Consider the following 17500-nt stretch of genomic DNA (forward strand, 5'->3'; position numbering starts at 1 on the left):
TTCGGGACATTTTTTTGCAGTGTAATTATCCTCAGATCTGATAAAGATACAGAAGTCAGCTGACCGGATGATTGACAGCTGTCCGTCATCAGAGTCTGGATCAAAGACTGACGGAGGAGCCGCTGTACACTGCAAACAATGCTCTTCCTCAGTATTTGTGTCTTGTTTCTTGTCAAAATATCTAAATATTCTTACATTAAGAAACATTTACTAGACAAGCAAAAGTAATTGTCTTGTTTTGGGGAAAAATAACTCTAAATGAAGAGAGTTTTTGCTTAAAATAAGATAAATAATCTGCCAATGGGGTGAGAAAAATAATCAAGTCAACGTCATTTATCAATAAACTCATTTGTGATGTTCTTCAGAAAGAAGAGAGAAGAACGGTGTGTGACACACGGAAGACTTTGGGAACTTATTACAGAAAACAGTCACACAAATTAAACAATCTTCTATAAAATAAATAAATGTGTATTGCAGTAATTCTGTGTGTGTGTGTGTGTGTGTGTGTGTGTGTGTGTGTGTGTGTGTGTGTGTGTGTGTGTGTGTGTGTGTGTGTGTGTGTCACATTTAAAGAGCCATACATTGATATTCTCACAGTGGGGAGTAGGAGTGAGTATATAAATCAAACATTAAGAGAACGTTACATTGTGTCATTCTTCAAACGTTATGGGAACGTTACATTGTGTCATTCTTCAAACGTTATGGGAACGTTACATTGTGTCATTCTTCAAACGTTATGGGAACGTTACATTGTGTCATTCTTCAAACGTTATGGGAACGTTACATTGTGTCATTCTTCAAACGTTATGGGAACGTTACATTGTGTCATTCTTCAAACGTTATGGGAACGTTACATTGTATCATTCTTCAGACGTTATGAGAACGTTACATTGTGTCATTCTTCAAACGTTATGGGAACGTTACATTGTGTCATTCTTCAAACGTTATGAGAACGTTACATTGTGTCATTCTTCAAACGTTATGGGAACGTTACATTGTGTCATTCTTCAAACGTTAAGGGAACGTTACATTGTGTCATTCTTCAAACGTTAAGGGAACGTTACATTGTGTCATTCTTCAAACGTTATGAGAACGTTACATTGTGTCATTCTTCAAACGTTATGGGAACGTTACATTGTGTCATTCTTCAAACGTTAAGGGAACGTTACATTGTGTCATTCTTCAAACGTTATGAGAACGTTACATTGTGTCATTCTTCAAACGTTAAGGGAACGTTACATTGTGTCATTCTTCAAACGTTATGAGAACGTTACATTGTATCATTCTTCAAACGTTATGGGAACGTTACATTGTGTCATTCTTCAAACGTTATGGGAACGTTACATTGTATCATTCTTCAAACGTTATGGGAACGTTACATTGTATCATTCTTCAAACGTTATGGGAACGTTACATTGTGTCATTCTTCAAACGTTATGAGAACGTTACATTGTGTCATTCTTCAAACGTTATGGGAACGTTACATTGTGTCATTCTTCAAACGTTATGGGAACGTTACATTGTGTCATTCTTCAAACGTTATGGGAACGTTATATTGTGTCATTCTTCAAACGTTATGAGAACGTTACATTGTGTCATTCTTCAAACGTTATGGGAACGTTACATTGTGTCATTCTTCAAACGTTATGGGAACGTTACATTGTATCATTCTTCAAACGTTATGGGAACGTTACATTGTGTCATTCTTCAAACGTTATGGGAACGTTACATTGTGTCATTCTTCAAACGTTATGAGAACGTTACATTGTGTCATTCTTCAAACGTTATGGGAACGTTACATTGTATCATTCTTCAAACGTTATGGGAACGTTACATTGTGTCATTCTTCAGACGTTATGGGAACGTTACATTGTATCATTCTTCAAACGTTATGGGAACGTTACATTGTATCATTCTTCAAACGTTATGGGAACGTTACATTGTATCATTCTTCAAACGTTATGGGAACGTTACATTGTGTCATTCTTCAAACGTTATGGGAACGTTACATTGTATCACTCTTCAAACGTTATGAGAACGTTACATTGTATCATTCTTCAAACGCTATGGGAATGTTACATTGTATCATTCTTCAAACGTTATGGGAACGTTACATTGTATCATTCTTCAAACGTTATGGGAACGTTACATTGTATCATTCTTCAAACGTTATGGGAACGTTACATTGTGTCATTCTTCAAACGTTATGGGAACGTTACATTGTATCACTCTTCAAACGTTATGAGAACGTTACATTGTATCATTCTTCAAACGCTATGGGAATGTTACATTGTATCATTCTTCAAACGTTATGAGAACGTTACATTGTGTCATTCTTCAAACGTTATGTACAAAAACACACTGAACCCAAGAGATGCCAAAGAAAACACACAGAAGCTTTGTGAAAGACCAAACACGTGTGACACACACACACAGCAGAAGTGAGCTGCTGTGACACACACACACACACACACACACACACACACACACACACACACACACACACACACACACACACACACACACACACACACACACACACACACACACACACACACACACACACACACACACACACACACAGCAGAAGTGAGCTGCTGTGACACACACACACACACACACACACACACACACACACACACACACACACACAGCAGAAGTGAGCTGCTGTGACACACACTCATTCCTCTTGATGGATATAAAGGATGCTTCATCTACAGCACTCCATGAACACAGAGCTCATACTGTAAAAAATGTCACCCTGCACTTCCAATTCCTCTAAAAACCTTTCAGTGAACAGAAACTTTTTCACTGTAAAGAGCCTGAAGGAGTGTGTGGAGTGTGTGGAGTGTGTGGACCTTAAAGGTTCTCCGCGGACACACTGAGGCTTTTTTACTGAGAGTGTTCAGAGACGCTTGACTCAGCACACATCAGTAACGAACATCTGATGGTTAATTAAGATACTCTAAGAGTTACAGCACGTATATCTCTTCCTGTGTGTGTGTGTGTGTGTGTGTGTGTGTGTGTGTGTGTGTGTGTGTGTGTGTGTGATGGGTAGGTTTAGGGGCAGTTTAAGGGGATAGAAAATACAGTTTGTTCAGTATAAAAACCTTTACGCCTATGGAATGTCCCCAAGAAACAAACGTGTGTGTGTGCGAGAGAGAGATTCAGATATTAGACTCATTCACATGCATATGGCAGACTCACGTACTGACACAGCGTGTGTGTGTGTGTATGTGTGTGTGTGTGTGTGTGTGTGTGTGTGTGTGTGTGTTTCAGATATTAGACTCACGTCCTGACACAGCAACACATCTGTTTCCAATTGAGATGTTTTGAGAAAATTAACAGCCAGTGTAGAAAACATGATTGTGAATATGCATGCAAACAGCAGGTGTGTGTACGGATTGAGAAACACACACACACACCTGTCCATCTGACCTTCATTACACTGCAATCCCGGACATGTTCACTCACTGCATGGAGGATTTCCAGGGCAAATATAACACACAGATTACAGATCATCCACTCTAAAAATCTTGGGTTATTTGTTCTACCCATTTGTAAATCCTCCTTGAGCCCTTGAGGTCAGTTTTATGGGTTTATTTCATAACAACCGTAACAACCCAGTGTTTGGGTAGTTTTTGTGTTACTCAGATCATGGGTCAGACGCAACATGCCAAACTGAAAAACACAGCCTGGTCTCGTTGGCAAAAGTTCAGAGAATTTAAGTTAATCCATCAACATTAGCCTAATTCTTGTATGAAGTCAAAAAAAAAAAGATTTAGTATTATAGACTACACTGCAAAACACGCTCTTCTTCCTCAGTATTTCTGTCTTGTTTCTAGTCTAAACATCTAAAGATTCTTAAAACAAGAAGTATTTACTAGACAAGCAAAAGTAATTGTCAGATGGACTAGAAACAAGACTAAAATACTGAGGAAGAAAAGCGTTTTTTGCAGTTTGGGTTAAATAAAAAATAATTTGCAGAGTAAACTGAACCCATCATGTGTTGTGTATCGTATTTACCCAGCCCTTGGGTTAAAAATTACACAAATAGTTTTTTAAAGTGTAGCAAAACAAACAAACGTGAGAAGCACAACCCGCATTACACACACTCGCAACCTGAACACACACCAGAGTGTCAGTGTCACCTAACTCTGATCAACTCAAATGAATGCCGGAATCGATTCCCGAAGAACTATTTACATTTACACGCTAAAAAATGCTGGGTTAAAAACAACCCAATTTGGGTTGAAAATGGACAAACCCAGAAATCGGGTTGTTTGAATGGGTCCATTCACTGAGTTCAAACAACAACTTGGGTTGTTTTTAACCCAGCATTTTTTAGCGTGTATGCAGAACGACTTGCATTGCATTCAAGGTTCACTCTAAAAAATTCTGTGTAAAAAACAACCCAATGTTGGGTCAAATATGGACTAACCCAGCAGTTGGGTTGTTTTTAACCAGTGATTGGGTTGTCTTAAGCAAATAATTAACCCAACCACAGGATTAAAACAACCCAACTGCTGAGTTAGTCCTTATTTGACCCAACATTGGGTTAAAACTACATTTTTTAGTGTTCCCATTTGACATTTCTGTCAGGTTTTGCTTTCCCTGGGAATCGAACCCATGACCAAAGTGAGCTTCGTGAGATTCAGAGATTCTAGAGCAGATCGACAGATACACACGTTTAGAATAAATCAAATAAATGCTATTTTATAGAGATTACACTCTCAAAAATCAGTTAATAAGAGATTATCTGAGCTTAAATGACTTTGACGGCCTAGACTTGTTGAATAGCCTGATATCCGCATGTTGGTGACACTGTAAATCTGTAAATCTGGATTATCTGCGCCGTGTGGTGTGTGTGATATCTGCAGATGATTAAAACAGAACCGTTAAATATCCGTCGCTATTCTCCACTTTATCCAGAGCAACGCTGCGTTTAAAAGACGTCCAAACACAGTCCTCACATCTGGACTAAAACAAGAACATTCTGGCTAAAGTGAATGAAGCCAAAGCTCTGCCGACATCTCAGAGTGACTCAGGCAAACCCTCACGTGACCAAACTCACGGGCTAGCAGACGTTGGTCATAGATATTCTCATATATCGGCCATATATTTAACCCAGCGATTGGGCTGCTTTAACCCAGCGATTGGGCTGCTTTAACCCAGCGATTGGGCTGCTTTTACCCAGCGATTGGGCTGCTTTTACCCAGCGATTGGGCTGCTTTAACCCAGCGATTGGGCTGCTTTAACCCAGCGATTGGGCTGCTTTAACCCAGCGATTGGGCTGCTTTAACCCAGCGATTGGGCTGCTTTAACCCAGCGATTGGGCTGCTTTAACCCAGCGATTGGGCTGCTTTAACCCAGCGATTGGGCTGCTTTTACCCAGCGATTGGGCTGCTTTAACCCAGCGATTGGGCTGCTTTAACCCAGCGATTGGGCTGCTTTAACCCAGCGATTGGGCTGCTTTAACCCAGCGATTGGGCTGCTTTAACCCAGCGATTGGGCTGCTTTAACCCAGCGATTGGGCTGCTTTAACCCAGCGATTGGGCTGCTTTAACCCAGCGATTGGGCTGCTTTAACCCAGCGATTGGGCTGCTTTAACCCAGCGATTGGGCTGCTTTAACCCAGCGATTGGGCTGCTTTAACCCAGCGATTGGGCTGCTTTTACCCAGCGATTGGGCTGCTTTAACCCAGCGATTGGGCTGCTTTAACCCAGCGATTGGGCTGCTTTAACCCAGCGATTGGGCTGCTTTAACCCAGCGATTGGGCTGCTTTAACCCAGCGATTGGGCTGCTTTAACCCAGCGATTGGGCTGCTTTAACCCAGCGATTGGGCTGCTTTAACCCAGCGATTGGGCTGCTTTAACCCAGCGATTGGGCTGCTTTAACCCAGCGATTGGGCTGCTTTAACCCAGCGATTGGGCTGCTTTAACCCAGCGATTGGGTTGCTTTAACCCAGCGATTGGGCTGCTTTAACCCAGCGATTGGGCTGCTTTAACCCAGCGATTGGGCTGTTTTAACCCAGCGATTGGGCTGTTTTAACCCAGCGATTGGCCTGCTTTAACCCAGCGATTGGGCTGTTTTAACCCAGCGATTGGGCTGTTTTAACCCAGCGATTGGGCTGTTTTAACCCAGCGATTGGCCTGCTTTAACCCAGCGATTGGGCTGCTTTAACCCAGCGATTGGGCTGCTTTAACCCAGCGATTGGGCTGCTTTAACCCAGCGATTGGCCTGCTTTAACCTAATTGTTGGGTTTGTCCATATTCAACCCAAGTTGGGTTATTTTTAACCCACCTTTTTTAGAGTGTATCTAAACCTAATTTCTGAATGTTCTCTGAAACGACCAGCTTTTTAATATTTGGTTGTGCAAATATTTTGGGAATGTTACTTTTTCTGAATCTTTTAAATATGTCAGATGAACGTGTTTCAGGAGTTATACTCCACGACCGATGTAGAAATCATATTAATGTGCTAAAGTTTTGAGAACATTATGAAAGGCCGGATCCCTCTGAACGAACACCTGCTCTATAAAACACCAAATGTTTCAGAGCAACAACAACAAAAGAAAATAAACCTTTCTCTTATGTGGTATTTTGGTCTTGGATCCAAACATTAAAACACTATTCTTAAATCAACATGCACGTACTAACCAAGAACAATAATAATGCATTAAGAATATTTTTTAGATATTTGGACTGGAAAAAGGTCCAAATGTTAATTTTTTTATTTTTATTTGTTTTTTGTTTTTTTTTTGCAGTGCGAGTGATCTAGTTGCTCAACTACAACAGATGCAAATCTCTGCATGAATGGAAGAAAACAGCGGACCGCGGTGAAACACTCTCCTCTGCTGGCGTCATCAGTAAATACAGCAGAGGAGAGCCAGCAGGTGCGGTGGCGCAGGGGTTCGAGCCTCAGACCCGAGAACATCACACACACACACTGACACACACATACACACACACACACGCAACGCAACGCAATCCTACATGTAACCCCCGCGCGCGCGGTGCAGTGACGCATCGATCAGACGCGCGTCACGGATCGATAACCGCATCGGGAGCACCTGCTGACAGTCACAGGCGTCCCGTGATGATGATGATGATGAAGGGCAGTTTAGCGCGATATGCAGACACTCACGCTGCTCTTTAAACTTTATAAAGCCAGAAACGCAACAAGATGAGAGAGTGTGTTCCATTCAAAACCCCCAAAACCGCAGCAGCGAGACCCGCGGAACACACACTCACTGCTCGCACAAAAGCAGCGGTCGACACGCTGAAAGCAACCCGTGGCACACACACACACACACACACACACACACACACACACACACACACACACACACACACACACATTCTGCATTTTTACTTTCTCATAAAAACTCCTCCTGTGTGATTTATAAGCCTTTTGTAAAGTGGGGCCATGGGTAATGTCCTCATATTTCACCCTCTCCTGTAATACCTGTGTCATACCCATGGCATTATACACATTTCGTCCTGATGTGTCACAAAAACATGCATGCACAATCACACACACACACACACACACACGCACCATTCAAACCCCAAAACAGCAGCAGCGAGACCCGCGGAAAACACACTCACTGATCGCACAAAAGCAGCGGTCGCTTAAAACAACCTGCTCTCTCTCACACACACACACACACACACACACACACACACACACACACACACACACACACACACACACACACACACACACACACACACACACGGAGAAATGCAACTCATCTATGCATGAAGTGTGTAAAACCAGCGGTGAAAATGAGTGTAAAGGCACTGACCGTGTGTTCCGGAGGCACAGGTGAGAGCACGCAGCCCGATGAGCAGCGCGTAAAGTCTAATATCTCCAGTGACGCAGCCCATGATCATCACAATCACCGCCAAATCCGCCGCTAATCAATCAATCAATCAATCCGTGCAATTCCAGCGAATGGAAAAGATCTCCGGAGCACAGCGCGCGCGTTACCGAATCCTCGGGACGTTAAACAGCGCGATTCTCCATCCGCGCTCCCGGCCGTGACGCGCTGTTCCTCTGACTGACGGACTGGCGCGCCGCTCGCTCACTGCGCGCGATGAGTTCGCCGACGTGCATTCATTGATCTGAAGAGGGCGGAGTGAGAAACCCGGAGCGGAATCCGCATCGGAACCCGGACTGAGGGTGAGGAGCGGGGCGCGCGCCTGCCATCTGCGCGCACAATAGAGACTCACACAGAGCGCGCGCGTGTGCGCGAGACAATGGGACGACTGCGATTTTACACATCTCTCACTCACCGCTGTTCAGCATCTCAACGCATTTATTAAAAGAGAATATCTGACAAAAACAAAATGTGCCAGATGTCCATCTCTCCACTGGGAAGGCTGGGAATGAAAAACACAAGAGGAACTCTTAAAGAAGGCAAACAGAACTATAATGCAGCTGTTAGTCTATCACCTAACGTTACCCATTACTAAAACACTATATACACCAATCTGGCATAACATTAAAACAGAGATGTTCTCTTCCTGCTAGTGGGTGGGATATATTAGGCAGCAAGTGAACATTTAGTCCTCAGAGTTGATGTGTGTGAAGCAGGAGAAATGGGCAAGCGTAAGGATTTGAGCGAGTTTGGCCAGATTGTGACGGCTAGACGACTGGGTCAGAGCATCTCCAAAACTGCAGCTCTTGTGGGCTGTTCCCGGTCTGCAGTGGTCAGTATCTATCAAAAGTGCTCCAAGGAAGGACCAGTGGAGAACCGGCCACAGGGTCATGGGCGGCCAAGGCTCATTGATGACCGTGGGGAGCGAAGGCTGGCCCGTGGGGTCCGATCAAACAGACCAGCTACTGGAGCTCAAACTGCTCCAGAAGTTAATGCTGGTTCTGATAGAAAGCTGTCAGAATACACAGAGCAGCTCAGTTTGAGTAGGCCCCACATCGCAACTTACAGGACTTAAAGGATCTGCTGCTAACATCTTGATGCCAAATACCACAGCACACCTTCAGGGGTCGAGAGGAGTCCATCAGAGACGGGTCACAACATTAGGTCATAATGTTATGCCTGATCGGTGTATAATGTGTTAATACGGTAAGTTTGCTTCACTGTTACTCTGTTTACTGCTGACTCTGGTTCGCGGTTTATTTATGGAGTTTCTCTCATTTATCGACTAGCCGGATCTCAGTGTCTCCCATGTGCAGCCAATTATACCAGTGTGTTTCCCTAGACACACACACACACACACACACACACACACACACACACACACACACACACACACACACACACTAATGATTTCCATGTGTCAAGTGTTTCCATGATGCGTCTCTGTTCACCTTGAATGTGTCGAGATGTTAATGAGAATAAACATGAATGAACCCAACAGGATGAACATTTTTCCTCCCAGAATTCCCTGCGCACCAGTTTTGTGTTTATCAGGACGTTATTAGCTGTTATAGATCGAGTCGGATGAGGTTTATTATCCTGAACCTCATTTAAAACACATCCCGGTCCTCAATGATCCCACAGTTTCCTCTTTTCTCCATCATCATGTCCTTCATTTAATCAGAATAGTGCTGTCGGTTCATCTGGAGCTGTTGTAGCGTCCAATTAGAGCCATTAAAGGCCTGCAGACGTGTCTAAACAAACACGCGTGAGGTGTCGCAGCATGACACAGATGAACAGGAATAATAATAATAGAGAGAGAGAGAGAGAGAGAGAGAGAGAGAGAGAGAGAGAGAGAGAGAGAGAGAGAGAGAGAGAGAGAGAGAGAGAGAGAGAGAGAGACATTAATGAGCTGTTTATCACATCATGAATGAACTCTCCATTCAGCTTTCAACCTAAACACACTTCAGACGGGCGGAGCATCTGAACGACCCAAAACATCACTGATGATCTCACTGTGAGAGTGTGTGTGTGTGTGTGTGTGTGTGTGTGTGTGTGTGTTTCTATTTTTTGCACTCTTGATATTTACATTGTCACCTTTCATTGCGGTGCACTTTTTTTTCTGCATTTTGGCTGATTTGTGGTTTATATCACCGAAAGATTCTTTTTGCATTATTGCTTATTTTCCATGTCGGCCATTTTTGACTGTGAAGGAGCCAAGTGTGTGTGTGTGTGTTCACATACTGTAGGGCAAAACAGTATTTAGTCAGACAACAATTGTATAAGTTCTCCCACTTAAAAATATGGGAGAGGCCTGTAATTAAAATCCAGAAAATCTAATTTTTAAAGAATTTATTTTCACATTTTGATAGAAAATAAGTATTTGGTCAATAAAAAAGTGAATCTCAATATTTTGTTATATACCCTTTGTTGGCAATGACAGAGGTCAAATGTTTTCTGTAAGTGGTTTCTTTAAGTCGTTTCTGTAAGTGGGTTTTTACACACTGTTGCTGGTAGTTTGGCCCATTCCTCCACGCAGGTCTCCACTAGAGCAGAGATGATTTTGGACGATTTTCAACTCTCTCCAAAAGTTTTCTATGGGGTTGAGATATGAAGACTCCAGGACCTTGATATACCTCTTACAAAGCCAGTCCTTCGTTGCCCGGGCGGTGTATTTGGGAGTATTTAAGGCTGAAAGACCCAGCCATGTTTCATCTTCAATGCCCTTGCTGATGGAAGGAGGTTTTTACTGGGAATCTCACGATGCATGGCCCCATTCATTCTTTCCTTCACAGTAGATATGGTGCAACTCAGCATTCTTTCTCCTCCAAACACCACAAGTTGAGTTATTTACCAAAAAGTTTTATTTTGGTTTAATCTGACTATTTTACATTCTCTAATTCCTCTTCTGGATCATCCAAATGCTCTCTAGCAAACTTCAGACGGGCCAGACATGTACTGACTTAAGCAGGGGGACACGTCTGGCTCTGCAGGATTTGAGTCCCTGGTGCCATAGTGTGTTTCTGACGGTAGCTTTTGTTACTTTAGTCCCAGCTCTCTGCAGGTCATTCACTAGCTCCGGTAGTTCTGAGATTTTTGCTCACCGTTCTTGTGATCATTCTGACCCCACAGCGTGAGATCTTGCGTGGAGCCGTAGATCGAAGGAGATTATCAGTGGTCTTGTATGTCTTCAATTTTCTAATAATTGCTCCCACAGTTGATTTCTTCACACTAAGCTGCTTACCTGTTGCAGATCCAGCCTTCCCAGCCTGGGGCAGGTCTATAATTTAGTTTCTGGTGTCGTTTGATAGCTCTTTGGTCTTGGCCATAGTGGAGTTTGGAGTCTGACTGTTTGAGGTTGTGGTCTTTTACAATGATAAGGAGTTCAAACAGGTGCCATTAATACAGGTAACGAGTGGAGGACAGAGGAGCCTCTTAAAGAAGTAGTTACAGGTCTGTGAGAGACAGAAATCTTGTAGGCTTTTTTTGTAGGTGACCAAATATTTATTTTCCACCATAAGATGTGATTTTCTGGATTTATTTTCTCATTCTGTCTCTCATAGTTAAAGTGTATTAGGGGTGTGACGAGATCCTACAAGACTAAACTCTGACGAGATTTCTCGTCGAGGTGAAAAGCTCATAATCTCATATTCTCATATGAGAAGACGGCCGCGTGTTATGAGTGTGTTACATGTTAGTGAAGCGCTCTCATTCAGTGTGTGTTACGAGTGTGTGCTACATGTTGTGATGCGGCGGAGGATTCGTAGAGCCAGACTGATATTTAAACTGCACGTTCAGCACGACTGCTCCCTGACCACAGAGTATACGGACATGGCCTTGTCCCAACTTTTTTCATATGTGTTGATGCCATGAAATTTAAAATCAACTTATTTTTCCCATAAAAGGACACATTTACTAAACATGTCATCTATGTTGTATTCTGAATAAAATGTTGAAATTTGAAACCTCCACTTGATTGCATTCTGTTTTCATTCACAGTTTGTACAGTGGCCCAAAGTTTTTGGAATCGGGTTTGTACGTCCTTTTGTTCTCGACACATCATCTGAGCAGATTTTTTTTCCCGTGGGTGTTCGAGAACTATTGTGTGATTGGTTAGAAGTGTAATGTGGGTGGGGTTAATGCAGAGAAATATCTGCTTTTCTCATGAAGTATGGAATGACCTGGGCAGAACAAACTTTATTCTTACCACAAATACCTTTCTTTGTTCACTCAAGCCTCTTTATCTAAACCTCTCTCCTTAACCATCGGACCCGCACATCCGCCATGTTTGTAGTTTTTTAAAGGGGTCATGAATTGGCCTTATCATTTTCTTTATATGTTGTCTGAGGTCAACTTATGACATTTGCATGTATTTCACATTCAAAAATATCATAATGATTGAGTAATAAGCTATTTTCTGCCCTGGTGTTGTTTTTATGGGCGTGCCGCACTGAAAACTCAGATTTAAACGCCCACTGCTATGATTGGATAACAGGTTTGCATATTATAATGAGCTTCGTCTCACTCACACGTAATAATAATAATAATGCGTTCAATTTATATAGCGCTTTTCAAGGCACTCAAAGCGCTTTACATAGAAGGGGGAATCTCCTCAACCACCACCAATGTGCAGCATCCACCTGATGATGCGACGGCAGCCATATTGCGCCAGAACGCCCACCACACACCAGCTGATTGGTGGAGAGGAGACCGAGTGATGAAGCCAATCAGGAGAGGGGGGTTATTATTAGGACATGAAGGACAGCGGCCAATGGGCAAATTTGGCCAGGATGCGGGGGTTACACCCCTACTCTTTTTCCGAAAGACATCCTGGGATTTTTAACGACCACAGAGAGTCGGGACCTCGGTTTAACATCTCATCCGAAGGACGGTGCTCTTTGTCAGTATAGTGTCCCCATCACTATACTGGGGCGTTAGGACCCACACAGACCACAGGGAGAGCGCCCCCTGCTGGCCTCACTAACACCATCACTATACTGGGGTGTTAGGACCCACACAGACCACAGGGAGAGCGCCCCCTGCTGGCCTCACTAACACCATCCCTATACTGGGGCATTAGGACCCACACAGACCACAGGGAGAGCGCCCCCTGATGGCCTCACTTGAGGAATTATCTTGAAAACTTCCAATGTGGAGAAATGGAAACCGGAATGATTCGTCCACAGGGCTCACAAAATGTCTTTATCAAACAAACACAATGATTTATCAAATTTTATTTCACTTGAAACATGCCATAAGTTTTATTGCTTGGAAGTTCGATCCGGTTTAGCTCCCCGTATGGGTTATTTATCGAGCCAGCGGGCGGGGCTACAGAATCAGTCTTCGTTAAGGCGGCATTTCTGTTTTCAGCTCTGAAACTTACAGGATATTCTTATATTACCATGACCTTACATATATCAGTGGCTCAAGGGAAAGTTGATTTCTCAGTTCATCGCCCCTTTAACACCTTTTATCTGCGTTTGTAGTTCTCAAATCCTCGTCCAACTCGCAATGGGTCGTGGTTAATATCGGCACGGATTCTGTCTCTGGGATACTCTTTTCAACATACTATGATTTTGGAACGAGCTAATTCTGTTTTCGAATGCTATTTATTACGGATAGTATGCGAATTGAGATGCACTCATAGTCAGTTGGTAACGACACATGTTTTCAATCAAACAGCATTCAAAAGGAAACATGTTTGCATTATAGACTGACTCCTTCAGAGAGCAAGAAGGACTCGGGTTCGGCTTAATCTTGATATCTCAGTTAACATGTCGACAAAAGCACAATTCCCAGATCCGGCCCACATCTGGTACGGCTGGAATTGCTTGATTTCTTCAAATCCAGTTGAATAGAGCCGCATGTTAAACACTGAACGCCTGCGATTGAGTCCCATAAGGAGCACAAAGACACGCGCACACACACACACACACACACACACACACACACACACACACTTGATGATGATAAAACAAACCATCACGTGATGAGTTCCTCTGTCAGTGGATTTAATTACTCTTATTATGCAACTAATAAGGTTGTGACTAATCTGATTAATTTCTCTGAGGAACACTCTCGACTAGATTAGTTATTTCTTAACGTAATTAGCATTGCCGAGTGCAGATTTCATTCAAATCAAAAGAAAGAAGCACATGCGGCTAATCCCAGAACGGCTATTAACTTGGGATTGAAAGGGGAGAAGAACAAGAGAGGATGAGGATGGGGGGGGGGGGGGATGACGGGACAGGAGTATGTGTGTGTGTGTGTATGACGGGACGGGGGGTTGATTCTGTTTGATTTATAAGCTGCTGTGAACACCTGTGTCTCTCGGCCAGGAATAATTACCTCACTTGCCACCGTTTTCTCCTAATAATGGCCACAATTTACCAGGCCTCTTCTGAACTCGGACAGCTGGTGCTTTGAGGGACGAGGGGCTCCTCCGCCATCCCATAGTGCTCCGCGTAACCATGACGACACGCCAAACAGCTCCGCGGGAAAACACACGTGACCCATATCAAGATCGTACCTATAATGATCAATGTTAAACAGGCTTTAATTCATAAACCACACAGCAAAACGTCATCAGTACACACACACACAGCAAAACGTCATCAGTACACACACACACAGCAAAACGTCATCAGTACACACACACACAGCAAAACGTCATCAGTACACACACACACAGCAAAACGTCATCAGTACACACACACACACACACACACACACACACACACACACACACACACACACACACACACACACACACACAGCAAAACGTCATCAGTACACACACACAGCAAAACGTCATCAGTACACACACACACACAGCAAAACGTCATCAGTACACACACACACAGCAAAACGTCATCAGTACACACACACACACACACACACAGCAAAACGTCATCAGTACACACACACACAGCAAAACGTCATCAGTACACACACACACTGCAAAACGTCATCAGTACACACACACACACACACACACACACACACACACACACACACACACACACACACACAGCAAAACGTCATCAGTACACACACACACAGCAAAACGTCATCAGTACACACACACACAGCAAAACGTCATCAGTACACACACACACAGCAAAACGTCATCAGTACACACACACACACACACACACAGCAAAAGTCTTAATCCACCAGCACTGCATGCGTATGAATATTAGAGTTTATTTTGATGGTGCTCATCAGATATTCGACAGTGCATTAAACATTACATCACTGAAGCTAATCATTAATCAATTCCCAGAACAGCGGTCGGTCGGTCGGTCGGTCGGTCGGTCGGTCGGTCGGTCTGTCTGTCTGTCTGTCTGTCTGTCTGTCTGTCTGTCCTCATCTGTCTGTCTGTCTGTCTGTCTGTCTGTCTGTCTATCTATCTATCTATCTATCTATCTATCTATCTATCTATCTATCTATCTATCTATCTATCTATCTATCTATCTATCTATCTATCTATCTATCCATCATGGACCAGCTGGAGTTTGTTTATTAAGCGAGCAGGGCAGCCACCCAGTAGAGCATTACAATAATCTAGCCTTGAGCTCATGAACGCATCGACTAACTGTTCAGCATTTGGCATTGAGCGGATGTGTTTTAATTTAAATATGTTTTTAAGATGATAGAATGCGGAAACGTGGCTTTCAAATGAGAGACTGGTATCAAAGAGCACACTGACGAGGACTTCAGAGCAGCCATCGAGTGTTAGACCGTATTCTCGGTTACTACTATTCAGTGCAATAATTAGACGTGATGGAGCATAACGCGTTAAGAGCTCGCTCAAGTACCGGGGAGCGGAACCATTTAGTGCTTCGTAAGTAATTAGAAAGATTTTGCTAATGTCCTGCAGCAGTGGAAACACCAGATACTGATACTGACCAGCCCTCGGTTAAGGGACTCAATAAGATACAAATAAAACCTGCATACGTGTGCATGACATTTATAATGACAACTTCAAACTCCACATATGAAGGGAAATGTCTGCATCACCAGCCCCTGTGAAGTAGTCAGCTGAGGGGAATATATAAAGACAGCAGATGAAGGAAACGCGGTGTAAAGTCACACAGAGGTCATTCTGATTAAAGAGCGTCTTCATCAGCTGCTAATAGCTTTTATAATCTCTCGTCTGTCTAACACGCGTTTAGTGCCATCAATACCCATGGAGCATTTCAGCACCGTCACTCATAACACCGACTGATGGAGGCGGACGCTCTGTCCTCATGGCCTGTCTGAGCAGACTGCCAACTCGGTTTGGATCTATCTGATCAGAAAAACAGGATTATCCTGATCCTCCAGATTCAGTGGGGATTTTTTGAACCCTGGTAAACTGGATTTGGTAATCCTGAAATTTGGTATTTGGATCCATATATTTAAAAAAAACAAATTTTCAAGATTTGATCCAATCCGTTATTCAAAATCCTAGTGGATTACTTTTGAAAAACCTGCCCATGGGACCAGTTTTACATAATCGGATTAGATCACGTAATCCAATCTTGGTTTTGATCCGGATCAAACCTTTCGTTTGGGTTTTTCAGAACTTTTTTGTAGGATTTGGATCAGTTTGATCCCGAAAATCTGGATTAAACTGATCCCATCAGAAGGGTGGATTCCGTGTGGATTTCAGGCCCAAAATGTGATGAAAACTTTAAAAATGTATTAAATAATACTATATTTTGATCATGCAGTATCCTACAAGACATCTTATTTATTCATAAGGTTTTAATTGTATTTGTTCATCCGTCAGTGATTAGGTAGGCTTTAACGTATTCAGCCTTTCAGTAAAGGTCTAACGTTACAACAAAGTAGAAAGAGTTTGGCCTTATAAAATAATCCCCCAAACTGACCAAAAACAATACATTTCATTCTGTCACTAATATATATATATAAATTCATTAAAATCGAAAATATTTTAGTTTTTAGAATATTTATTAGTGATGAATGCCGTGATTACAGTATATCTATACTCGACACTCGTTATAAATCTCCTCAGTGTCAGTGTTTGTGCTGTAGGTCTCAGATGAGCGGACTGCGGAAGAGGATGGGGGGGGGGGGTATCTTTCTTTCTTTTTTCTTTTTTCTTTTTTAAATGTGTGTGTTTTCATATTTTTAAATAAAATTAAACTTATATTGACTCCCACTGGCTATTGTACTTGTTGCTCTTCATCTATAGTTCTACACAGTGATTTCCTGTCCTGTTTGAGCACCGGTTATCCAGCACCGGTTATCCAGCACCGGTTATCCAGCACCGGTTATCCAGCACCGGTTATCCAGCACCGGTTATCCAGCACCGGTTATCCAGCACCGGTTATCCAGCACCGGTTATCCAGCGCCGGTTATCCAGCACCGGTTATCCTGAAAAGTTCCTATCCGGATCAGATTGATCCAATCCGATGTTGCTTTAAAAAAACTGGCTCCAAATGTAACCTGGATTACGTGATCACGGATCACACAAAAAGGATTACTCTATCCGGATCAATTTTATCCGGATTAAACCTTTTGAAAAACCGGGCCCTGGATAGCAAAACATGGGATTTTTAAATCCGGATCAATTTGATCCACATTCAGTTTTTGTGTAAATCTGGGC

At 42.9% G+C, this 17500-nt stretch overlaps 2 protein-coding genes across 2 annotated transcripts in view; both read left to right on the plus strand.

The window, feature by feature from the left end:
- The window catches only part of LOC137071671 (S-antigen protein-like), a 19843-nt gene extending 2546 nt beyond the window's left edge, over positions 1-17297 (plus strand). The window contains exon 2 of the mRNA XM_067439853.1: positions 17118-17297. Coding sequence (XP_067295954.1) covers positions 17118-17297 — 180 coding nt within the window. The remainder of the gene's footprint in view (positions 1-17117) is intronic.
- Positions 1-17500, plus strand: part of rnf170 (ring finger protein 170) — a 346071-nt gene that overhangs the window by 161425 nt on the left and 167146 nt on the right. The gene's annotated exons all lie outside the window — the stretch shown is intronic.

Source organism: Pseudorasbora parva, chromosome 3, assembly GCF_024679245.1.
Source record: "Pseudorasbora parva isolate DD20220531a chromosome 3, ASM2467924v1, whole genome shotgun sequence".
NCBI lineage: Eukaryota > Metazoa > Chordata > Actinopteri > Cypriniformes > Gobionidae > Pseudorasbora > Pseudorasbora parva.